Raw genomic sequence first — 25,868 nt, 5'->3', positions numbered from 1 at the left:
GAGTGGGGGCTGCTCTTCGTTGCAGTGTGCGGGCTTCTCATTGCGGTGGCTTCTCTTGTTGCGGAGCATGGGCTCTAGGTGCATGGGCTTCAGTAGCTGTGGCTCGCGGGCTCAGTAGTTGTGGCTCGCGGGCTCTAGAGCGCAGGCTCGGTTGTTGTGGTGCACGGGCTTAGTTTCTCCGCGGCATGTGGGTTCTTCCCGGACCAGGGATCAAACCTGTGTCCCCTGCACTGGCAGGCGGATTCTTAACAACGAGCCACCAAGGAAATCCCCAGTCACCAACTTGCTTAATTGGAGTGTTTAGTCCATTTATATTTAATATAATGATTAATATGTTTTATTTAAGACTAACATCTTTCTATTTGTGTTTAATTGTTCATTCCTATTTCACTCTCATTCTCTCCATTCCTCTTTTTCTGTCCTCTTTGGGGTTAATAGAATATTTTCAGGTATTCAATTTAAAGTCTTCTATTGACTTTTTATTTGTATGTATAAATATGTATATATTTAGAGTTTGTTCTAGGTATTATAGAACACATTCTTAGCTTATTACAGTTCCCATTAAAATATAAGAGCCCTACAACAGTAAAATTCTGCTTGCCTCAATATTTTTGGTATGATTTTATATCTATGTATGTAATAAACCCCATAATACAGTGTTATTTTATTTGCTTTAAACAGTCAGTTGTCTTTCAGTGGAATCAAGAGAAGAAAAAGATGTCCTTTTATATTTATTCCTTTATTTACCATTTCTGATGCTTTTTGTTTCTTTCTGTAGACTCATTTTTCATCTGGAATTAGTTCCCTTCAGCCTGTGGGCAAGTCTGCTGGCGACAGATCCTCTCAGCTTCTGTTGATTGTTTTTGAAGGGCATTTTGCTGGATATAGACTTCTGGGATGGCTTTTTTTTTTTTGCTTTTCAGCACTTCATTAGATCTGATGAGAAGTCAGCCATTATTCAGACTGGTATTCACCTATATATAATGTGTCTTTTTCTTTGACTCCTTTTGTTTTTTTCCCTTTGTCTTTGGTTTTCAGTGGTTTTGATCATGATATGCATAGTGTGGTTCTTTTATATTTGTCTTACTTGAAGTTTATTGAGCTTCTAGTATCTCTAAGTTAATGTTTTACACCATGGGTGGGAAATTTCCGGCCGTGATGTCTTTAAAAATTTTTTTCAGTTTCTTTCTTCTGTTCTTCAGGTTAGATAATTACTACTAATCTGTGGTCAAATTCATATCTTTATTTTCCAGCTAATATTTATGCATAACAAACCACCTCTAAACATAAATAGCATAGAACATTTATTTATTTTATACTCACAGATTAAGTGAGTCAGGAATTCAGACAAGGCATGGTGGAGATGGCTTGTTTCTGCTCCAGTGTCTGGGGCCTTAGTTGGGAAGACTCAGTGACTGGAGATGAGTTGGCAGGTTGGGGGCTGAATCATCTGAAGGTGTTTTCACTCACATGTCTGGTAAATGCTGCCTTTATCTGGGTCTTTAGTTGGGCTGTTGGCCAGAACCCCTATACTTGGCCTTTCCATGTAGGCTAGTTTGGGCTTCCTCATAGCATGGCAGCTTGTTAAGAATGAAGTGCATGGGTAGAAGTGCATGGCATTTTTATGACCTAGCCTTAGAAATAGCTTTATGTCACTTCTGCCCATACTGTGTTGGTTGAGGCAGTCACAAAGGTGTGCCCAAGTTCAAGGGGGAGGGACCATAGACCCCATCACTTGATGGGAACAGTGTTAAGGTTATGTTGTATGAAGAGCATGTGGGCTGGGAGATGTAGTCGTTCTTAGAAAATACAATCTGCCACATCTTTCTTCTGCAGTCCCCAGTCTTCCGTTAAGACCATGCAAGTAGATCTTTTTCTTTTCAGATACTGTACTTTTGAGACCCAGAATTTCTGTCTTTTATAGTCTCTGTGTCTTTGCTGAGATTTGTCTTTTCATTTGCTATAATCATTTTCCTTTACATTCCCATATATATTTATAATAGCTGCTTCAAAGTCCGTGTCTGCTAATTCTAACATCTGGTTTGTCTTGGTGTTGGTTTCCACTGACTGCTTTTTTTTTTTCTTGGTCATAGGTCATGTTTTCCTGCTTTGCATGTCTAATAAGTTTTAATTGTATGATGAATGTTGTGGGTGATATGTTGTAGGGAGTCTGAATGTTAATTTAAGGGTGCTGAGTTTCATTTTGGCAGGCATTTAAATTAATGGTTAATCTTCTTGTATTATCAAGCTTGGTTTTCTTTGTTAAGGCAGGCCTATTTTAGTTTTGTCTTTTGTTCAGGGCATGGTCCTTACTCCTAACGTGTGGCCTTTCTGGGTTCTCAGCTGAATACGTGAGTTCCTCAATGAGGTCTCTCCACTCTGGCTGGACCAGAACTCCTTCTCCTAGAGCTGTGCTATCTCTGGTGTCATCTCCATTATGCATCCAGATTCTGCACATATGCAGCCCAACCCATGGCCAAGGCCCTGAGGTGAATTTCCATACACACTTCGAAGTTCCTCTGTCTGTTCATCCTCCTTTTTCTGCTACTCCCTTCCACAAACTCTAGCTGCTTTACCACCCAGAGCTCCAATCTCTGCCTGTATACCTCAGTGAAACCTTTGTTCCATTTGTTCTACTTCCTTCTGCTGTGTCCGACAAGAGTCTCCAACCTGAAAACAAGGCAGCCATGGGGTAACCTCATGTTTCTTTTTCCCTAAGGATCATAAGCCTATGCTACCTTTTGTTTAGTGCCTCATACATTTTGCCCAGTTTTACAGTTATTTACAAGAGGAAATCTCCTGTACCAGATACTCTTTAATGGTCAAAAGTATGTACATCCTCCTGTAAGAAAAATTTTAAGAGATGGCCCCTTTATATTGAATGCCAGTATAAAAAAAGATTTTTAGAACAAAGTTATTTAAGGCCTATTCATAATAGAACTTTAATCTGGTTACAATAACTTTGCTACTGTATAATAATTTATAACATTCAAATTTTGCTTTTTACTGAATTTTACCCATAAATTTGTATTGATGTTCTCTAGAAATGGCAAAGTGAAAATTTTTATTTTATTCTCTCTCCCTCACTAATGGCAGATATTCTTTCCCAGTCTCCAACCTGTTTTAATAGCCTTAACATTGCCCCTCAACAAGCCACTACTAGTTTGACACCTATTTACCATCTCTAATGTATTTCCATTTTACTAGGTCAATCAGTATTATTTTGTGGGATATTTAATTTAATGAAAGGTTACCCTAATAGATACTTTTCTTTTCTAGAAGTGAAGTGATTTTATTTTTAAATGTGTGTTATAAGGCATCAAATGAGGCTGTTTATTTAGGAAGCCTTTAGTACTTCCTGAATGGAATGTAGAAAAATAAAAGATTGGGAAGCAGAAATTCTTAGCAGTTGTGCCCATAATAAATAATACTTGAAAGTTAAAAGAGGATAAAAGTTGGCTTTGAATATACATTGTAGACACCTAGCTAAAGTAACATAAGAAGTGTCCTGATGAAATTGAAGAATAGGCTTTCCATGGCTGGAGCCTCTAGGAGGGATTTAAAGAGATAACACATTACCAGCATTTTAATGAATTGTTTCTGTTTTGTTGACATCGTTTCTCACTGATGTTAGATTTGTGATTTTGGCATACAGTGTGTGCCAATAATTTTTTTTTTTTTTAACATCCTCAGGACAGGCTCGGTATGAATGAAAATATAATTAAGAAAAACCTCATGAGTCTTTATAAATAGGAATTGCATGAATCATTAAAACTAATTATTTCTCAAGGAGGACTGTTATCACATTAAAAAAAAGCTTTGATCCTTTTTTTTTCTGCTTTAAAAATAGTATATGAAAATATTAATTTTATGTAAACTCTAAAAAATACTGTTTAAAATAACCTAGACTTTTAATGAAGCCCACTTTTTGGAGGTAAAACATAGTGTGATATAACTTCATCAGTTCTTACTTTTTTGGGAAAATACATTAGGACAGAAAACTTTTTTCTTTTGAAAGTAGTATGTGCTTATGTTTTAACAACAAAATTGTAGAAGTGTTGAAAATAAATCATGAAAGCCTCCATCTCTCCCTGAAAACCCAGGATAGCCACGGTGATCATTTTGGTATGTGTCCTGTCAATCCTTTAGACTGCAGTTTAAGTGTACGAAGGGCTGCCACATGTGAATAGTATTCCTTGGAGATGGGCAATGGGATGTGTACATACCTATTAATATAGTATTGGTTTATGTATTTGGATTCAAAACATAAAGTTACCAGACTCAGAATGAACTAAAAATGAACTGTTAATCCTCCAAAATACCTTTTTCCCCCCCTCTGCTCACATTTACATTGTAGGCTTTCCGTGAGAAAATTGTATTTTGTAGATCATTTTTTGCTTATTCATTTTCTCTCAGAAGAAACCTATGGTGGAAGATATGGCAGGTAGCAATGAGTTGTTGTTTATTAAATTTTATGATCACTGTCCTTCAAATCATTTGTCTATGTTTTGGTTATTCTAATTACCCTTAATATTTACCTAAATTTCCAACCAAATTAAAATAGAAACTGAGAAAAGTCTAAAAGTATGTATAAAGCTTCTAGAACAAAACATAGAGAATATCTTTATGAATTCTTTATGTGTAGGGAAAGATTTCTCAGAGAGGATGCAAAGTTCTAAACAAAAGAAAAATTTGATATATTGGATTTTATCAAAATTTAAGTTTGTTGATTATCAAAGCACAATATTAAGGAAATGAAAAGGCAGGTCGTACACAAGGAGCAAATATCTGACAAAGGACTTATACCCAGAGTATATAAAAGACTCCTATAAATCAATAATAAAAAAGACAAATAATCCAGTTGGGGGAAGAAATGAGCCAGTGACTTAAACAGACATTTCAAAAAAGAAAGTGTAAAAATGGCTAATAAACAAATGAAGGACTAGAATTTTAAAAAGCTGACAGCACCAAATATTGATGAGACTGTGGAGCAACTGGAACTCTTAAAACGTTGGTAGGACTGTGGAATGGTATAGCCGCTTTTGAAAACTGTTCAGTAGTTTCTTATAGAGTTAAATATGCACCCACCCTATCTCCTCTGTGACCCAGCAGTTCTACTCCTAGCTGTTATTTACTCAAGGAAATGAAAGCATATGTCCCCCAAAAGACTTGCACGAGAATGTTTATGCACTTTATTCATAATAACCCCAAACTGTAAACATCCCAGATATCCATCAAAGGAGAATGGATAAACAAATGGTGTTATGTTCATGCAGTGGAATAATAGAATAAAAAGAATGAACTATCCATACATGTAACAACATGGGTAAATTCGAAAAACATTAAGTGAAGGAAATCAGTTTAAAAAGAATGCATATTGCATGATTACATTTACATGAAATTAAAGAACAAGGCCAAACTAATATATGGTAATAGTAGTAGCTACCTGAGAGCTTGGTGGGGCTTGACTGAAAATGGGCATGAGGGAATTTTCTGGGGTGGTAGAAGTGTTCTATATTTTGATTGAAATGGTTGTTACAAAACTTATAGAATTGTACACCTAAGATCTGTCTATTTCACTGTATGTAAATTTTAACCTCAATTTAAAGAAAAATCCAAAAGTAAAAATTGAGAAAAAGGTACGGCAATATAGAAGATAAAGAGGGTAGAACAGACAGGAGTGAAAGGGTCTGTAACAAACCACTTTTTCCTGTAATATGTTTATAGAAGTCTTTGTAGCAGAATCAGTGCTTCCTGGGTTGGTTGAAGTAGTGGGTTAAAGCAAAGAATTATAAAAAGTTACACGTACCTTAAATATTTACTTTAAAAAAGTTGTACACATGAAATACTAAAATCAAATAGTTCTATAGGGTTTATTAACAACCACTGCCACAACAAAAAAAAAGTAGTTATTTTCCTTTGTTTCCCTATGCCCTGTGGCAAGAGTTCTTAATCTGAGGCCATGTACCTTTTTGACAGTCTGGTGAAGCTTATGAACCCTTTCTTAAAATGATTTTAAATCCATAAAATAAAATTCATAGGATTATAAATGTGCCTATTATATTAGTTTTGATTATAATTGTTATAAAATATTTTAAAACATCTATATAATAATATTTATTAACACATTTAAATCAAATCTGTTGGCAGGTCTAATGACTATGTTAATTTTTGCAGTGTTGATTGTAAATAATATTTTGATATCTTCAACAACTGTAGTATGACATATCAGTTAGTGATAAAGTTATAAGTACTCCTTGTATTACTGTGTAACATAATTTTTCACATTCAAGTTTATGGACTCTTTTTTTTTCCCTCTTAACCCAACCACATATTTTCATTCTCCCATTCTTCCAGTAGTATATTGTAATTTTGGTTATATCAATATTGGATTTTATGTCATTAGGACTAGATAAATGTCATTCATAGTTAAGCAATATAGTATATTATAACTGGTTTTTCCTACACATTTTGTTTTCCCTGGATTTACAATTCTCCCTCTCTCCATCCCTTCTTCCCTCCTTTTTTCTCCCTCTCTTTCTCTCTCTCTCGATTAGTTTCTACATTCTTAACTTTAATTCATCCCTAAACTTACCCCTCGTTGTATAAATCTCTGTATATGTTTGAGCACATTTTTTATTATATCAATTTCATCTTCTCCAGGAACCTTCTGGTCTGCCCTAATCTGGATTAGTCGTTCTCTAGGCTTGCTGTATGACTGTCTAATCGAGATGTCCCTTCACTATTCATTCTGGGGATTCTCCTTTTTTCTTCTCATGAGTTGGATTCTTCAGTTTCTGGAACTTGTCATCTTCTTTCACGGTTTCCCACCCTTGTTTTGGTGGAACACGTCCTGTAGTAACTTCCTGAGAGAGAATATGTGGAAAGCAAAATTATTTGAGACTTTGCTTATTTTAAAATCCCTTTATTATACATTCACACTTGTTTTATAGTCTATCTTGGTATGGAATTCTAGGCTGGGAATAATTTTAAGTCAGAAGTTTTGCCCAGTTGTTTTCTAGCTGCTGGTGTTGCCATTAAAAAGGATGATGTTATTCAGAGTCCAGATTCATTTTATGAAACATGTTTCCTCTCAGGCAGCTAGGATCTTATGTTTATGTCTTCAGCATTCAGAAATTTCAGTGAGATATATATGCCTTTATTTGGGTCTGTTTTAATATTGCTGAATACTCATTATACCCTTTCAGTTTGGAAATTCATGGGCTTCAGTTTTGGGTATTTTTCTTGAATTATATCTTGGATTTCTTCTCCTGTGTTTTCTGTTGTTTTCTCTGGGATGCCTATTCATATGTTGGATCTCCTAGACTTTAGATCTTTTAAAATCTTCTCTTCTGTTTTCCATTTGTTCTTCTATTTATTCTATTTCCTCAGCCTTATACTTTTCTAACCCCTCTATTACCTACCTTACAGGATTAAACAAATTTGTATGCATAAAGTATTTAAAATAGTGCCTGGCATATAGTAAGTGTTGGCTGTAATTGTTGTTGTTGTTTAGTTTCTTAACTAATTGTTGAGGGGAGAGGTCTTTGGTCTTTTGAGATAATAGCTGTATGACCTTGGGCAAGTCCTGTAATTTCTTTGATACCTACTTCCTTCATCTCTCTACCTCTCAGATGTTTGTGAGCGTCAAATGAGAATATGTATGTGAAAATACTTAATAAACTTTGTACAGAGCTAATAGTTATTACTTGCATCTTTCAAATATCAAAAGTTTTTAGTTTGAAAGAAAATGATGGCTGAATTTCCAGGGTTATTTTTAAGATTTCTTTATTGCATGTAACTATTTCTCACAAAACTGTATAAGCTAGGTGAACTTGAGCTAAATGCTAATGCTGCTTTTTAAAGAAGTTATTTCTTAGTACTCAATCTCATTATGTTAGGCTGAAGAGAGAAGATTATGAAAATATTCATTTTATGAAGAGCTATGGCTTTACTTCAGATTGTATAAATCTGTGTAATGTAATAATTACTTAAGAAAGACCTGATTACTAGTTTAAACCCATGGATAGAATATTTATTGGAGTTTATTTATTTATTTTTCTTAAATGGTATTTGAGATTAGGAAAAATAGAATCTGTCTTTTGGTTTTTCTCAATAGTAGTAATGTAATTTCAAATGTTAGCTCATTTTTGTTAATGGTGGCTTTTTGTTTGTTTGTTTTGTTTTAAGGTTTTTGGATTCAAAGCATAAAAACCATTACAAGATATACAATCTGTAAGTATGTTTTCTTGTTTGTATGCTTGCAAATATCTTCTAAAATAACTATTGAGTGAAAGTTATTTCCTTGTTAGAATGAGGTAGAGTTAAAGATATATTTTAACAGAATTGTATTCCTAAAACAATTAGTTCAAGAAGTCTGATTGAGAGCATTGTTAGGTCATTTAGAAAGTGTAGTGATGAGGTAAAACAATGTTGGCACAGATTCACGTTACTTGATCTGCTTTAAATGACTTGGCATCTAGCCCATCTTTGGGCCCATAACCATGTGGTAACTTGAAGTGTAATTCACACAGAGCTTCTGCTAAAGCATTAATGCCATCTTCCATGGAGGGATGCTTCTAGAGTAGACATAATTTTATTCTGTGTCTCTAGGTCAATTGATTGAAAAAGCTATTAGCATATTCTCTAACTGTATATAAAATAAATAAGTTAACTAAAATTGTTGAATTGGGTGGCTTCTCTTGTCTGGGGCAGGGATGTAAGGATTGCCTCTTGATTCAGCTAGCTGACCTTATCTTTAACCTTTCATTTTTTCTTTTGACTTTGTGAGTAGAGGTGTAAAGTAGAAAAAAAAAGAAGGAAAGAAAAATGTGAAGAAAATATCTTATCATTTTTGCTCTTGACCATTTTTTCCTTCCCAAAATATTGACCATTTTCTAATTAAAAAAACAAATTGTGTATAAAATGTGTTATGTTTCTACCTGGTTTTTATTTTTCCTATGTGATATGTATAAATTATGCAATGGAAAAAATTTTAATCTAAAGTTATGTATGCTAATTTACTGTTATAATTTCTGTAGAGTTTATTTATCAAATATAAGAACAAGATTTTTTTCTGCGTTCAGTGGGCTTTCAGATATTCACCAAAAAAATGAAAGATTCTCTGTGCCGTATTGGCTTGTGGGATGTTGCTTTTTTATCTTTAATTTAGTGATCTTTGTACTCTGATAAGACTTCAGAAGACCCGAGAGTGAACTAGACACTAGTATTGTGTCTCTTAGTGAGTTGTCACTGATTTCCTCAGATGAACAAAGAAGCAAACATTTATTGAGGGCTTGCTACATGTTAGACATTCTACAACATTTTGTTAGTGCAGAGGTGAATAAGATGTAGTTCCACTCCTCAGGTAATTATAGTCTAATGTGAAAGGTAGACAAAGTATTATAGAAGAGGTAACTCTTGTATAGAAGAGAGCTGTGTAGACAACAGTCAAAATAGTGATTGCACCCCGTAGGGAAGGTTTCATAAAGAACGGCATGTTTGAGCTGGGGTGAAAAGAATCATAGAGGTTGACCTGAGGCTTAAGAGGAGGGGAAATGGCAGTGCAGGCAGAGAGAATGGCATGTAAGAAGCTTGTTGGCATAATATTGTCTAGAATATGGCAGATAATCCATTATGGTCAGATTATGGTGTGTGTGTGTGTGTGTGTGTGTGTGTGTGTACGGTGTAGTAGTAATAAGTAACAAGATGAAAGAAAGTAAAAGGTGCTGTAGAAACTTAAGTTTAGGTGGGTCCCAACTTACAAATGATCTGTGCGTATATCTTTCTCTTTTCTGGATTAACCTCTCCTACAAAAACTCTTGTTACAGGTGCCAGAGTGTTTCTGTGGAGGAAAATAAAAACCACAAAGTTTTGTAGTTTTTGAACAACTGGATTCAGAAGTTAAGTTTCAAAAAAAACAAACAAACAAAAAACCAAACAGGACATGAACTGTCAAAAGCTGGAGTCCACTAAATGAGTCACCTCAGGCTTAGACTCTTAGTACTGGGCATGTAGAGAGTCCCAGAAGGAAGGTAGAAAGATACTAAAGACAGATTCTGCCTTATTTCAAAATTTTATTTGAGTTTAACATTATATCCAAAGAAAGGAAAGGAAATTCTTTTCATTCCTGTATGCAATGGCTTCCTGCTTCTAGAATTTAGGACTCAGGTTTGTACTATCAGCATTGTGGGTCACTTGTGTTATTATGGTTAAAGTTGGCATTGGTATCTAGACTGGAGAGTTGATTGCCTGTTTGTTTTTGTATATCCAAACATCGGACCCCCAAGTTAGTGAACTGTCTCATTATTAGTTGAGAGTAGCTTTTGGTGCACATATTTTAACTCCCTTATTCCCCCATCCATTTAATGGAATCATAGACTGGAAAGTACCTGAAAGATCATTTAGTCCAACCTTCTCATTTTACTGATGGGGAATCTGAAGCCTAGAGAAGTTAAGTGAGTTGAACAAGGTCACACAGGTACATATGGTAGCAGACCATCCACTGTTGATGCCAGTATTCCCTTTCTGGTTTTTTTTGTTTGTTTGTTTTAATCTCCCCAAATTTTACTTTCTTCAGAAGTTTCTAGAACTACCAAGTTGTAGCATGTTTTGATTTTCTGATGTCACTTTTCAGTCTTCTTTACTTTTCTACCCCTGTTTATATTTCTGGCTCTGGGTAAGTGAGTCTGTCAAGTAGCAGATGTTTCTATTTTATTTCTTTTATTTTTAGGATATTAATTTCATGTGATGTATGTCTTTGCAAACATATGTAAATGGAAAGATCTTAAAACATTTGCACTTGACATACCTGTATTTAATAGTATATTAAACTTTTTATGGCAACTATGACATATGTGGGTGAAGAAGAGTTCTTAATGTGGACTTTCTAATAATTGACTGTAACTGTTTATATCTCTATTATCAGGCATTCAGTAAGTTATTTTAAGAAAGGACAAAATTAGCCTCATATCATTAACCAAATTCAGGTGTACTTGGTGAATTACTTAGTACATTAATCAGTTTGTTTTATGCAAGTGTGTGTACTTCATTTTTGTATGTTCCTCTGTAATCTGTCTTCTGGTGGGGGTAAGGGGAGGAGGGGGGAGATAGGGTATAAAGACATAATATAGTTCTTGCCTTTGAGGAAGTTAAATGTTCACTGGATACTAATTTTTAAAAGGTTGACTATATTTCATGGTATATTCTATTTGACATACAGCTCTGCATCATTTTGTGGTAAACCTTCAGCTGTTGTTAATTTTTATCTATTAAGTTTTCTTTTGTAAGATAGGGATAACTCCATTGAAGAGAGTAAAGTAGAGACCTACATGCCTAGCTGATTCTATGACGAGTCTCATTTCTCTGGAAGCATTTCCTATTAATCTTATCCCTTTCTTCACTTTCTGTCTACTGCTTCATAAAAGCTCTCTTTCAGTGCATCTTTATTTCTCTTGTCTTATATAAGCCAATATGAGGTGATGATTTAAAAAAAGATATCTTTTAAGTTGAGTTCTAGTTATAAGGAAGTATAAATGGTTAGATATACCTAACACTTGTCTTAGTCAGATCCCATTTACCATTCATGTATCTTTAATTTTGGTTTGTTGAAAGACTTATCACTAATATACCATAAATTTACAACTGTGTGTGTGTGTGTGTGTGTGTGTGTGCAGTTATCAGAGAAAGTTTGTGTTTTGTTTTTTTAAATTTTTAAAAATTTATTTATTTGTTTATTTTTGGCTGCGTTGGGTCTTCGTTGCTGTGCGTGGGCTTTCTCTAGTTGCGGCGAGCGGGGGCTACTCTTCGTTGCGGTGCACGGGCCTCTCATTGCCGTGGCCTCTCCTGCTGCAGAGCACAGGCTCCAGGCATGAGGGCTTCAGCAGTTATGGCACGTGGGCTCAGTAGTTGTGGCTCGTGGGCTCCGGAGCACAGGCTCAGTAGTTGTGGCGCCTGGGCTTAGTTGCTCCGCAGCATGTGGGATCTTCCTGGACCAGGGATCGAACCTGTGTCCCCTGCGTTAGCAGACGGATTCTTAACCACTGCACCACCAGGGAAGCCCCATCAGAAAAGGTTTGAATTAAGAGAGTCTTCTTTCTTTCTTACCCGACCAACCACTCCCCAGATCACTTTCATCACGACCAGGCCCAGTATATGTTTTCACATACCCCATATCCATACCTGTAGATATTTTCACAATTTTTTCATGTTTTCATTATCACTGTTTGTTGGTTCTTTTATGCCAAATAATGCTCTTGTTGGAATGCTGACTTTGACTAAAATTTGTTATTGTTTTGTTTTTTAAACTTTTATATTTTTTATTATGCGTGGAGTATGGAACAATACTGAAAAAAGTTTGACTTTTGTAATCAGAGGTGCTGGGCTCTTCCATTTACATATCATGGTTTGGGGCCAGTTTTGTAATGCTCTTCTAAATTTAGCTTTCTCATATATAAAATGGAGACGGTATTAACTATTATATGATTGTGAGGATGAATTTAAAAACATGGAAACTTTGTAAGGGATGCACATCTAATAGACATTTAGTAGCTCATTATTTTCACTTTCCCTCCATTTTTTTCCTCTTAATAATATTTGAGAATCAGTGTATGAAGGCAGTCATCAGCAGTGTTTATCAAGCCAAACATTTTGAGCTGCTGAAAAAGTACAGGAATTTTAGATAACTGAAGCTGTATGAAACTCAAAATGTTTATTTTTTGTTATGCTCTCATGAGACCAGTTTCTTAGAATTGTTTCCTGGTATATACCTCTCCCCTCACCTCGTTAAGCCCTATTTTACATGATTCCTTATAAAATATTCCATTATGGAGTCTTCTCTATTGACCATACTCCTCTTTAACCTGTACCAAAGAAAGTGTAAAATGTTACTATTTTCTTGGTCAGTTCTCTTCTTCCTGCCTGTCATTTTTTTTTTTTAAACAAAAGCGAGTATGAAATTATTTAGCAAGGATGCATATATGTGCATATGTCATTGTTAAATAAATTTTCTTTCTAGCAAAACTCAATATACTAAATTATAGTATGCTAAAATGGAAAAGCTTTGTTTTCAGCAATATTATGAGAAGCTGATTTGTTTCAGGTCTGACCAGTTAGAAATTAGTGGATTGCAGTTTGCTTATAATTAGTTCAACCTTCATGCGGATTTTTTTTTTTTTTTTTTTGCTGCACCACCTGGCTTGTAGGACCTTAGTTCCCTGACCAGGGATTGAACCCAGGTCCTCGGCAGTGAGAGCACCAGGGAATTCCCAACCTTCATGTGGATTTGAGTTTAAAAATTGTTTAAAATAGATGAACTCTACAGATATTTCAGGATTTCTAAATGTAAAGCACAGGTCCATAACCACTTATGTGAAATTCTTTGGGCTAGTTGTGTTTCAGCATTCAGAATTTTTCAGTTTTTAGAAAGGTAACATGGAAGCATATATTTTGTATTGCATAACACCCCAGTGGGATTTGGAACAGTACCTAGAATAAAATGTTTTACTCTTTGCTGTAAGTGTATTCCTATTAATTAAGGACTACACATTCTCATAAACTCAGATCAAGTTCTGCTGCAATTGAGTTTGCCATACAGTTAAAAGAAAGTTTCAGATGCTTCAAAATTTGGGGATTTTGGAATGGTGGATTAAGAGGCTATGGACCTTTATTTGTTTTAAAATGCTAAGTTTTTATTTTAAATAATTTTTAAAATATCTGGTTTGGTTAGTAGTTGGAGGTACCAGAATGCTGCTGACCACAAGCTAATGTATGGAATCCCTTTCTGAGCCTATTAATGTTTATAAACATGGCCTATTAATCATGAGTCAGCCACTGCATGATAACAAACATGTGACTACTATTAAAAAGACAAATTTTAGCATGCTGTAAGTAATGCTAAGTCAACATTACTTTTTTCTATTCTGTATTGATTTTACTTACTAGTCTTTCACTACTCTCAGACTTTAATTAAAACTTATAACCTGAGAGATTATTGAAAAATATGACCTTTGGCTTCTCTAAAGAGAGAAAGATCGGTTAAAAATTTAGTAAGTGTTGTGTCTGAGTAGATTACCATCATTCAGTTTTTCTTTACTTTTCCTTTGCCCTTATAATTTTACTGTTTTTAACATACATCGTTTGTAGTAATAGTTTGAGAAAACTGTATATGCTCAATTATAAGGCAAAGATAAAATTGAAGCTAGTTAGTTGTTTACACATATCTTGTGAAATCAAAAATAAAGACCATTAGCATATATAATTTTCACAGAGGGAATGTGAAGGTGTAGATGCAGCTGAATTTGCAATGTTGTATATTAGTGGCATTATAAGTTTTGTAAGCAAACGTATAAGCTCTGATTGCATATACTTAACATTTTCAGCCTTGAGTTCGTTAATTGTAAAATGTGGATAATAACAGTACCTACTTCACAAGAGTTTTAGGATTAAAAGCAATAGTTAATGTAAGACATATAATGCTTGGTACATTATAAAGGTTCAGAAAATGTTTGTTACTAATATACTTTTTTTCCTCAAGTGCAAAAGATAATTTTATATCACATTTAAACTTTTCTTTTAGATGTGCTGAAAGACATTATGATACCGCCAAATTTAACTGCAGAGGTAGGCATAAATACACTGTATTATGTTTGATAACTTGAAGCCAACAGTCTAAATCTTACTGTCATACCAATAATGAATAATCTCAATTATTAAGTGATATATTTATCTTAAAGATGGTCTTAGAAAATTTGAAAAATAAATTTAATTTTGCTATTGTGTTTTTGGAAACAAATATCATATAAACTTGCCAGTAGTACTAGGAAGACTAAATTGTAGAATAGAGCGAGAATTAGGAGAAATTCCTAGACTAACAGTAGAATAAAGAGAGGGTTATACCTACAGTTTGAGGCATTTGGTGTAACAGTAAGAGATTACAGGGAGAAAGAAGAACAACTTAACTCCTGTCGGGGAACATGACCTGCGTGGTGGAAAAGGGTATAATGAAATATGGATAAGAGGAGCCTGATAGATGAGAGCAGGAGATGATTTAAATGTGTTCTTCTCCAGGTGTAGTAAATTCTATCTCAGAGCCCACAGAAACTTTCATTTGTATTTGTGGAACCCTTTGAACCATGAGAGACCTGGAGAGTTGAGAAGCTTGGCAAGATGCTGCCGTGATAGTCAAAAAGAGAAAGTGGGTGCCTTGACAGATTGATATATTTGCCATTGATCCCTCCTAAATATTTAGAATGGACTTTGAAACAGTTGGTTTGAGAATTCAGAAGTGCTAATGGCTGTGAGAGCCAGGATAGATTTACTAAGAAGGTTTCATTTTTAGTGGATTTAAGCTACTGCTTACTGGTCAAAGAGTGTTTTACTCGAGGTTTATCTAGCTTTAAATAGGCGTTTAACAGGTTTTTCTGGATGTTTTTGTATGCCACTGGGGAAACGAAGATGGAGTGATGGTACAGCTGGGCAGATGACTAAGTAAAAGCTGTCCTGATGATTCCCTGTAATGGTAGTCATTGTCTCCTTGAAGAGCTGTCCTGTCACACCGAAGGCTAGGCTTAATTGAGTGTATCTTGTACCCCATTATGAATGACTTGGTTGAAGATATAAAAGACATACTTTTCACATATTTAGATAACACAGAAGATAGGTACATTGAATGTTAGTTGGCATTTTTAAGAATCTTCATAGAGTGGAACCAATAAGATAAAATTTAGTAGTGATATATTTAAAGTCCTATTTCTAGAAAAAATTTTTTAAAAACCTCAACTCTTAACTATAGGGAACAGAGAAGTTTTGAGTTCTTATAACTCATGTGAAAAGACCTGAAACTTCGCTTGATAAACTTTACTACAATTGTATACATTTTATAACTTGGGGTTTTTTTCCCCTCACTTTCTTTTGTAAATGTCTTTAAAGTCATGTGTATGCAACACTAACATTTGCAAGACCATCTTTAAAATAACATGTTTGATGTTTTTATTATATGAAGTGTAAAATGCAGTCTTTTCCATTGTTGATTTGTTAGTGATCTGTACTTTCTTTGGAATATATGTTTTGTGATTATGCAATATTATAAGTGTTACAATTCCTTTTGTTAGAAAATGTATTGAGAGCCCTGATAAGAAGCTCCTGTGACATTTAATTTTGAGTTTACCTCCACCTCTGATATGTTGTGACCTCTGATACTTCTTTGCTACTCTATTGCAAAGTTTCCTCCTTCATAAAGTGAGGAAAATAATACCTGGTTTCCCTGTCTAATGGATAAATTTGAGTTGAGAGACTATTTTCTATTCAAAAATTAGAAAATTATGAGACAATAAATTATTTTTCTCTGGAGTTCAGTTTTTCTTTAAGAACTCTGTTAAGTTTATATGCAACATTTCTAAAGTTAACCTACTTTTAATAAGCAATTCAGGAGAGATTTTTTTCTTATTTGAGGTTATCTTTTTACCACAGTTGCACAGTATCCTTTCGAAGACCATAATCCACCACAGCTAGAACTTATCAAACCCTTTTGTGAAGATCTTGACCAATGGCTAAGTGAAGATGACAATCATGTAGCAGCAATTCACTGTAAAGCTGGAAAGGGACGAACTGGTGTAATGATTTGCGCATATTTGTTACATCGGGGCAAATTTTTAAAGGCACAAGAGGCCCTAGATTTCTATGGGGAAGTAAGGACCAGAGACAAAAAGGTAAGTTATATTTGATGTTTTTTTTCTTTCTTCTTCCTAGATCTGAGACGTTATTGGAAAATAAATTTTTAAAAAGATAGTTGTTAACCCTTATTTTCTTTCCTCTAAACATTTAAATCAGTATACTACCTTAACTTTCATATGAGCAAATGACAGATTCATTCAATTTTTCTGTTCATTCTAGCATTTTCATGTCATGCTAGCAAAGCTTACCCATTAACTGGATTGCGTATTTGGTATCATGAAATCTTTACAAAGCATTTAAAAAAGCAGCACATTGATCAAAAGTAAGCTTGATATTCCTGAAGCTTGCTTGAAAATAAAATGTCTTTGGATAATAACTTGGATGCCATCACCTAGTAAAGTGTGATCTTTACTTTTAAAATACATAGAAATTATTCTTTGATTTGAATATTCATAAATGTAGTTATAATTAAGATTAGTCAAAGGTTCTTCTCTTATTCAGAAGACTAAAGACTATGCTGAAAATCATTGACAAATTTAATTTGTGTAGTACATTTGAAAGCAAAAAATGAACTCTTGGGAGAACTTTTTACAGTGATTTTCAAGGGATTTATTTCTTTGGATAGTAAGTATGGCAATACATGTTTACATTTCTTACAAATGGACTTTGTACATTTCTGTCTCCAAGAAAGAAAAAAAACCAAACTACTTCAGATAGATGGAAAAACTCATTTAGAGAGCTCTACTGAGGAAGACATCCTAATTTTATATGAAAAATTTATTCTAGTTTTAATAATTTTCACAATGAGGAAGGTTCTCTTACAGTTTAAGCTAATTTCTTTTTAATTTAACTTCAAAACAGAAACATAAGTGATCATAGCCATCATTTTCAGCTGGATAATGGCATTGATTCCTGGTTCCTTTACTCCTTCCTCATTTCTTGTTACATTTTTGAATTATACATTTTTGAATTATATCTAAGGATGCCAAAGCACTGTTTATTGGTGATAGTTTACAAAATTGAATCTTATTGTTAATGCATGATTTTGGTGAATGTTGATTTTAATAACTTGCCAAACATTTCTGTATACTGTGTGCACCCTGGGATGATAGTACTAGAATGAATTCCAGAGCAGAGGACAGAGGTGTTTTCTTTGGTTCATCCTTTCGTCCTTTAGAGGGAAACAATTGCTTTTACTGATTAAAAATATAGAAGGTAAATTTTTCTGTACTTAAGTGAATAAATATAGGGCAGCACAGGGAAAAGAGACTGAATGAGAAGAAAACCTAGAGAGATGGGTCAAATTAAAATATAGTCACAGGAGCAGTGGTAGAAATTGAAAACAGGGTTGATGAGCAGCAGACATTTTGGTAATCGAAAAGAAATCAGGTAAAAAGAATTTAAAATAAAAACAGAAAAGTTGTGTAATGTGGAGCCAGAACTAGCTTTAAGTTAGGGGCTCTTAAACTGTTTATGTTATATACCTTTTAAAAATATGATGAAAACTGTAACTATTCTCCCACAAAAAATGTGCATCATGTACATGAACATAAAATTTTGCTTATAGTATTTAATTGCACTGAAAATTATTTTTTTAACAAAGAATGTAAAAAATACTTTATAAGAATAATGTCTCGTTTTCTTTTTTTATGCCAGGCAGTGGCCACTACTTGAGACTGCTGAATAAATCCAAGTGGTACAAATTAACCAAAATTAAGCTTTAGTTCTGCTCAGTAGTAAATTTTCATGAAAGGGCTACTATTATTTAGCTTTTAAATAACACATTGAAACTATGCCATTGTCTTTGACTTGGCAACTTTTATGTCATTTTTGATATCTAATTAGTTTTGACTTTGTTTCCCTATCTCATGAAAGAATGAAAGAGCAAATGGACTCTGTAGATTTTTTTTTTTTTTGCCAGATGAAAGTAGGCTTTTGTCAAGAAATAAGAATTCTTATAAGACTTATAAGATAAATTCATGTTGCATCATTTTCTTTGCCTTCTAGTTATTGAGACCATTTTTTGGCAAGATTCTGGCATAATGCTGTGTTTGAAGGAAAAGATTATGACTCCACATTTTAGTTTTAATATTGAAGAGTTAAACTGTGTTAATGAGTTTGTATTTTATGCAGGTAAAATTCTAGCTATAGAATTTGTCTTCCTAAAGCAAGTGAACTTATGTGTAGCAAAGAATTGCATAGTTGCTCCCACTTCTTGACAAAACCTCTTAAGAAGTCCTTGATTGAGAGTCTTGGCTTTTCTGAATTTGGCAACTCTCACAACAGTAGATTTTTTCGTGACAAATCCTCTTGCACAGTCTGTGATTCAAGACTTGGCTCTCATGAAGTCGTAGAATACTTTTACAACAATAGCTAAGCTTTCTCTCAGGATTCATGGTAGAGTCTTACACAACAGTGCATACTGGTGAACAGAGCATGGAGTCACAGTGACGTGTAGAACTTCTGTCTTTACCAAAGCAGCAAAACCAGATGTTTTGCCAGGCATTAAGGTGTACTCTCTGTCTACAGAATACTGAGATTTCTTCAGGGGACTTTTTTTGGGCAGAGAAACTTCACCGTTTTGAAAATGTTACTGTCTGCTGAAGTTTCCAAAAAGGACTCCAAAATAGGAATTATTGTTTGTGTCACCATGCATGTATTTGACGAAAACTAGTAGCTGGCTAAACTGAGTCTTCATGTGCTGAAGAGAAGTGGTATCTCCAGTCCTTTCATGACCTGCTTCATAGTTTTAGAAAAAAGTGTCTGTTTTTTTGGAATGGATAAAACTGTTTGATAGAGATACTACAACAGTCTTACTTTTCTGTTGCAAACTACAAGTATGTTTGACCATTTCTAAGATATTTGCCTTCACCATGTTCACTCTGTGACTTTTTTGTTTGTTTGGCATTACAGTATCCTTGTAGGTTACTTTAATCAAGGATTTTGAGTTGGGGGGCAAATAAGGTATTTGTAATGGTCCAGCCTTTCTAACTAAGCTGTGCTCTCATGTGTTCTTACACACACCTCCCACCCCCGCCACACTTCCCTCCTTCTTACTCTTATACCCACCCACCCCCGCACATGTGAATATATACTCTGTCTGACGTGGGTGCTTCTTCAGGATAGTTGGCTGAATGCTTCTGATAGTGAGAACTAGCCATATAAGAAGCACTTGGGATATTCCATCCCATCGTGTTCAGGGAAAAAGTAAAACCCAAGGATACTTAAACTTTATTGTATTTTATTTTCTCTGTTTCCCGTTTAAGTTAGATTCAAGAGATGTCTACATAATGAAAAATGAGGCCATATTTTAATTTGTCAATGGCAGGATATTTTAGTCATCACAATCTGGTAATACAGTTGTCAGTTCTGTTTCTCTGTAGAGGAGAGGGGAGATTTGATGAAATGGCAAGCCCCATGGGATATTGTTGTGAAACAGGGGCCAGAGTGAAAAGATAACAAGAGAAGTATTTATGAAAATAAAATGCAAAGCCTGTAGTGTCATGTGGTAGAATATAATAGTAGCTACATCAGCAGCAGAACTGTTCCAGGCACAGCATATTCTCTGTCCTCGCATAGGTTAGAATCTCACCCAAGTGAAAGGTGATAGGTTAATAGAAAATGGAGTTCTGTGTGTACTACTAAGGATGTACTCAGTAAAATTACGTTTAGCTGTTACATGATATTAAAACTCAGAGTTATGTAATTTGGCCAAAATTGATCACTTTAGCATCTTGAAGTCAAAGTAAATCATTAAGATCTGCTGTGCTTATTTTATTAGCTTATGATTAATTAATATACCTAGACTATTTTTTGGATGAATTATTCACAGGCTCTAAAGGAGTATCCTAATGTGCTCCTACCTTTATCCTTGTGTATATTTTAAAAGGCAAAAAGACATTTATGGGCAGATGCTGTTGACAAAGCTGTATTCTACTAAACGGTGTTGTTTCCATTATAGGTTGAAACAGCATTAGAAAGCTAGACAGAGTAGATAAAAGTCATAAGATTATGAGGTTTTTTGTTTTTTTTTTTTTTTGCAGGAGTATTTCTTATTTTATAGATGATAAAACTGAGGCCCAGAAAGATGAAGTGCTTTGAACAGGATTATCCAAACAATTAATGACGGTATTCAGAGTAAAATTTGAATCCCCTGACACATTGGTGAACTTCTTTCTACAATATCAAGTCCATAAATCCTGGAATTGTAAAAGAGTTTTGAAGCTCTTCAGAATTAATCTCTGCACAGAGTCAAGCTCTCCTGAAAGGTCACATAATGATGATGAAATTGGCCTCTTTTGACAAGGCTCCTCAGTTTATATTTAAAAATAGATTCTGGAGCAGTAAAGACCCCTGATTAAGTAGAATAAGGATAGCTTGAGTTTGTTGGTGTTAAAAATACAATGCTGCAGGCTTCCTTTAAATCTTTGGAATTTGTCTTACTAATTTTCAAATAAATCACATGTTTACCTAATGGTAAGAGTGCTAGTGAAATAATAATATATATAATAATATATTTTTAACCTTAAATGAATATAACTTATCATAAGAAAACTTAGCTGAGCACGGTAAAGCTGTTGTTATACAGCTGTGGAATTCTTCCAGAGAAATAAGTTATCTGATAATAAATATAATTGGTTATCCAAAGTAGTTTTATTCTTGAAACATCTGTTAAGAGATTTATCCTCTTACCAGTATTTTAGGTTGTGTCTGTAGATTTGCATTTTTGTAAATGTGAACCACTATTATAGGAGATACGTACATTTTATCAGTTTTTCAGTTTGTGTAGGATTAATTTTATTAGAAATGTCTTTAATGTTCTTTTGCTTGTAGCCTTAATTTTAACTAAGGAGAAACACTAAGAAGCTGAAGAAAATTGTGTTCTGGTGACATTTTTATAGGAGCAGAATGTTTCTTCTTCTCCTCCTCTTCCTCCCCCTTCCTCTTTCTCTCCCCCACCCTCTTTCTCTTCCTCCTTCTCTTCTCCCCCCCCGCCACCTTCCCCTCCTCCCTCTTGTTTTGAAGAGGAGCCAGTTGTCATGTTTTCGGTGAAGATTTATAGACTTTGCAGAGACTCTCCTCAAATTAACCTGGTAGAGTCTTGACATTTTTCTCAGCAGACTTGGTACAAATTAGATGGCGGAGTGGTGGGTGCCAGCTGACCATAAGATGTGCAGCTGTGTTAGTAAAATACCCAAATAATACTTCAGGGTTTGAATGTTGCAGAGAAGTCAAAGTACAACTGATACCTCTTATTTTAAAAAAAAGTTTTCTGAGAGTGGTGTAACTACTTGAGGGAAGACTTTCTTATTCAATAATTTACAAAAAGGCAATTATGTTATACTTCTCTAGGAATCATTTCTTTGCATATTTGATCTTTTGCTTTATGAGCACGTGGCAAATTACTCTAAAATGAACTGTCCGATGGTTCCCACCCCAATAAAGCTGCTAGGGTTGCTTCCTATCTAATCTATGCCTTACACTGTCTGTACTTATGTTTCAGAATTAAAGTAGATAACTCACAATATTTATTACAGACTATGAATAAAGAATTAAAACATCCTACCAGTAGTGGTAAGTGTATATTTTGGAAAGATTCCCAAAATTTCTGAATTTAGAGAGAGAAACTTAATATTACATGACAAACTTACCCAGAATCTCTCCTCTCTCTCTCTTGTCTTCCTGCTTCTAGAATGGTAGCAGGTAAAGTAAGCATTAATACTTAACTTTCTTTGATTAAACTCTCAGGAAAAAATTTTGAGGCTTTGATTTTCTTTTTTGGGGGGGTTTGTTTTCAAAGCAGTTATTAAAGTACTTATGTATTATGATCTCTCTATGTGAGTTCATTAGCTTATCTTTAATGAAGACTTCTATCTTCTAGAAATAATAAATATTAACTTTATTCTAAGTGATCCCAAGAAGAGGAAATTTTCTAGTGTCTCTGAGGAATGAATTTATGTTCTAATATATAATCAGGTTATTTTTTTCTAGTCTGTTTACTAAATTTCCCCATATGGTAACCTAATGAAATTTTCTCGTTTTCTTTTTATTTAAAACAAAGTAAGGAAGAAGAAACGAAGTAGATGTAACAGGAAAAGAAATGTATTTATGACTTCTTTCTGGTTTTCCTGACAACCTCGTGACAATTTATTGGTTGTTTTTTGTTGTTGTTATTGGGTGGCAGGGGAGGAGCAGTGTTTGAGAGGTACACACTTGAATTAGTACATATGCACTCTCTGCTATGCCACGCCAGGATAGCTGGACACTTGAGAACAGCTCTGCAAATATTTATTTGTTACGAAACTTTGTCTTATGCGAAGCCTTCAATTGTGAAGCATTTAAAACTTAAAAGAAATTAGGATACTAAGAATGTTGTTGTCTAAAATTGTATCTAAGGAGATAAGGACACACTTATGAATGGGTACATTTTTACTGTAGGGCTTAAAACCGTTTAAGGCTTCATTTTTATTTTTATTTTTTAATTTATTCCTTGATTAATTATTGAGATATAATTGACGTAAAACAGTGTGTAAGTTTAAGATGTGCAACATATTTATTTGATACATTTATATCGCAGTATGATTGCCATTGTAGCCTTAGCCTCTGTTGTGCCACAGAAGTATCATTTCTTCTAGTGGTGGGAACACATAAGATCTTATCTTTTGGCAAGTTTAATGTTTATAATGTAGTTTTGTTGTCTGTAATCCCTGTACTTTGTATTAGATCTCCAGAAGGTATTTATCTACTAGGTTTAAGTATGTACCCTTAAACATCATCTCTCCCATCCCCTCACCCACCCCCAGCGTTTGGTAACCATCATTCTGCTGTTTTCCAGTTCAGTTTTTGGTTTTGTTTTGTTTTTTTAGATTCCATATATAAGGGATATTGTACAGTATTTGCCTTTCTCTGTCTGACATATGTCACTTAGCATGACGCCCTCAAGGTCCATCGGTGTTGTCGAAAATGGCAGAATTTCCTTTTTTCTCAAGGCTGAGTAGTATTCCATTGTATGTATATATACATTTTTATCCATTCATCTGTTGATGGACACTTAAGTTGTTTCTGTATCTTGGCTGTTGTGAACTACAATAAACATGGATGTGCATATAAACAAACAAACAAACAAAGTAAGCTATAATTATCCTCTTTTTTGGCTTAAAAAAAACTCCAAATATAACATTCTTATTTTTTCTAACACATTAATTCTCCTGGGCTAAACTGTGTTTCACTAATACATGGTATTTAAGCCTGTTATCCAATCTGTATATTCATAAAATTTTAAGAGTTTTATACCTTGAAGGACCTTAGCAATTATTTCAGACCCATTTTAGTATAAATGATAAAACAGATCTGCAAAGATCATTTTGTCCTAGGTCATTTAATCTCTCTGTGTAACAACTCAAAACCATATCTCCTAACCTCAAATCCAGTATCCTTTCTACTGTTCTATGTTCTCCTGTCCAAATTATTTTTCTTTATTATTTTGATCCCCAAAGTAGAAATAGATACTTAAAAAGGAAAAAAAAAAGTGACTGTGTTATAATGTATTATAGCTCTTTCAGTTTCAAGTCACAGAAACCCAACTCAAAATAGCTGAAACATAAGGAGACATTTATTGGCTTATATAACCCTAAAAGCTCTGGCCTGAATCTAGATGCTTAACAGATGTCAGAAATCTCTCTCTCTACTCTCTTTTTTTGTCTTTATGTACTTTATTTTTAGGCAGACTCTCTGCAAGTAATGGCAAGGTAGTAGCTCCAGGTTTACATGCTGTCTACTTTAGCAACTGCGATGGCAAGAGAGCTACAATTTGAGCAAAAATTTCTAGTTTAGGTTCTGGTTTACCTGGATTAGGGCATGTACCCATCCCTGAACCAAACATTCTGACCAGAGGCTTGGGCCGTATATCTGAAGCTGAAGAATAGGGCCCCCCCTCCCCCTCCCCCAAACCACAGGGAGGGAGATGGCATCCCAAAGGGGAAAGGATAATAAAAATATCAGTTTTCTGCTTCATATTATTCTCAAGAATTCTGTGGTTCATGTACCACTATTTAATACACTACTCATAATTTGTTTCATAGAACTGAAGCACTGTAATACTCTAAGCTTTGGAGATTTTTTGTAGATGGGAAAAATAAGAGCTCAGAGAGGTTGTGAATCTTTCAGATTACATAGTTGGTATGCATGCTATTAGTAAAACCCAGGACGTAGGAGTAAAAAAAATTAGAATCAGACTCATATTTAGGTTCAAATCTTGTTTTTGAACAAGGTGATTATGTGCACTAGGACTGTTTTCTTATCCTTAAAATAGAGGAGATCTATCTTGTAAAGTGGTGGTAGTTTTAGGTATCTATGTAAAATGTCTGGCATGCCGCTTAATATACAATAACTACTGTTATATGTTGTCATTGTAGGAACTGGCATTCCTAAGAGCCACATTTCTTCCTTTGTTGAATTACTTTCCTGTAATAATCTTATTGTGATCACTCTGAAACATGGATTTCCAAGCTTCAAGCAAACACTATCATTGTAAAACATCTACATTATTTCTGAGTTTAGAAGTGCCAGTGAAAAGTTTACTGAGATAGAAAATTACTTTTTAAACTGAGGAATCTAGATTGTGAATTCATCTTAAAGAAGATGATTTGAGAGTATTGATGCAGAGCAAAATGTGTAAAACTGGATCAAGAATGTCATTTTATTTTAACACGGTGCACTCCACAATGAAGACTTAGCAGTTATGGACTTTTTAGTGCTAAACATAACATCACAATATATTAAGCAAAAACTGGAAGAAATTAAGAAAAATTGATAGCAATGCTAGTAGGGATCTTTTTTAATGTACTTTAAGATGAGGAAGGTACAAAATAAGAAGATATATAGCTGGCTTGAATAATATAATACAAGCCCATAAAATGTATTTCTTTTTTTTGTCATTCACAAAACAGTTATCAATATTAATAATTCATTAGGCCAACCGTAAAATCTCACCTCCAAGTAGAAATATATAAATCTCATCCCTTGGTTACAATTCAATAGAATGAGAGATTTTGTTAAAAAGTTTAATCAAACTAAATCAGCCATTTGGAAATTTAAAGCCACTTACTTAAATAACTTTTGGACAATGAAGAAATAGAAATTTATATTAGATATTATTAAGATAATAACAAATAGATGGATTAATAAAGATGAAAATA

At 34.2% G+C, this 25,868-nt stretch overlaps 1 protein-coding gene across 2 annotated transcripts in view; it reads left to right on the top strand.

Moving 5' to 3' along the window:
• Positions 1-25,868, top strand: part of PTEN (phosphatase and tensin homolog) — an 86,668-nt gene that overhangs the window by 41,284 nt on the left and 19,516 nt on the right. For both annotated transcript variants that reach the window (XM_061174512.1, XM_061174595.1), the window contains 3 exons: positions 8,191-8,235; positions 14,576-14,619; positions 16,468-16,706. In XM_061174512.1, coding sequence (XP_061030495.1) covers positions 8,191-8,235; positions 14,576-14,619; positions 16,468-16,706 — 328 coding nt within the window. The remainder of the gene's footprint in view (positions 1-8,190; positions 8,236-14,575; positions 14,620-16,467; positions 16,707-25,868) is intronic.

This window comes from Eubalaena glacialis, chromosome 1 (genome assembly GCF_028564815.1).
Source record: "Eubalaena glacialis isolate mEubGla1 chromosome 1, mEubGla1.1.hap2.+ XY, whole genome shotgun sequence".
Classification (NCBI taxonomy): Eukaryota; Metazoa; Chordata; class Mammalia; order Artiodactyla; family Balaenidae; genus Eubalaena; species Eubalaena glacialis.
Note: the sequence above shows the minus strand (reverse complement) of the source record. Positions and strands in the feature narration are given on the sequence as shown.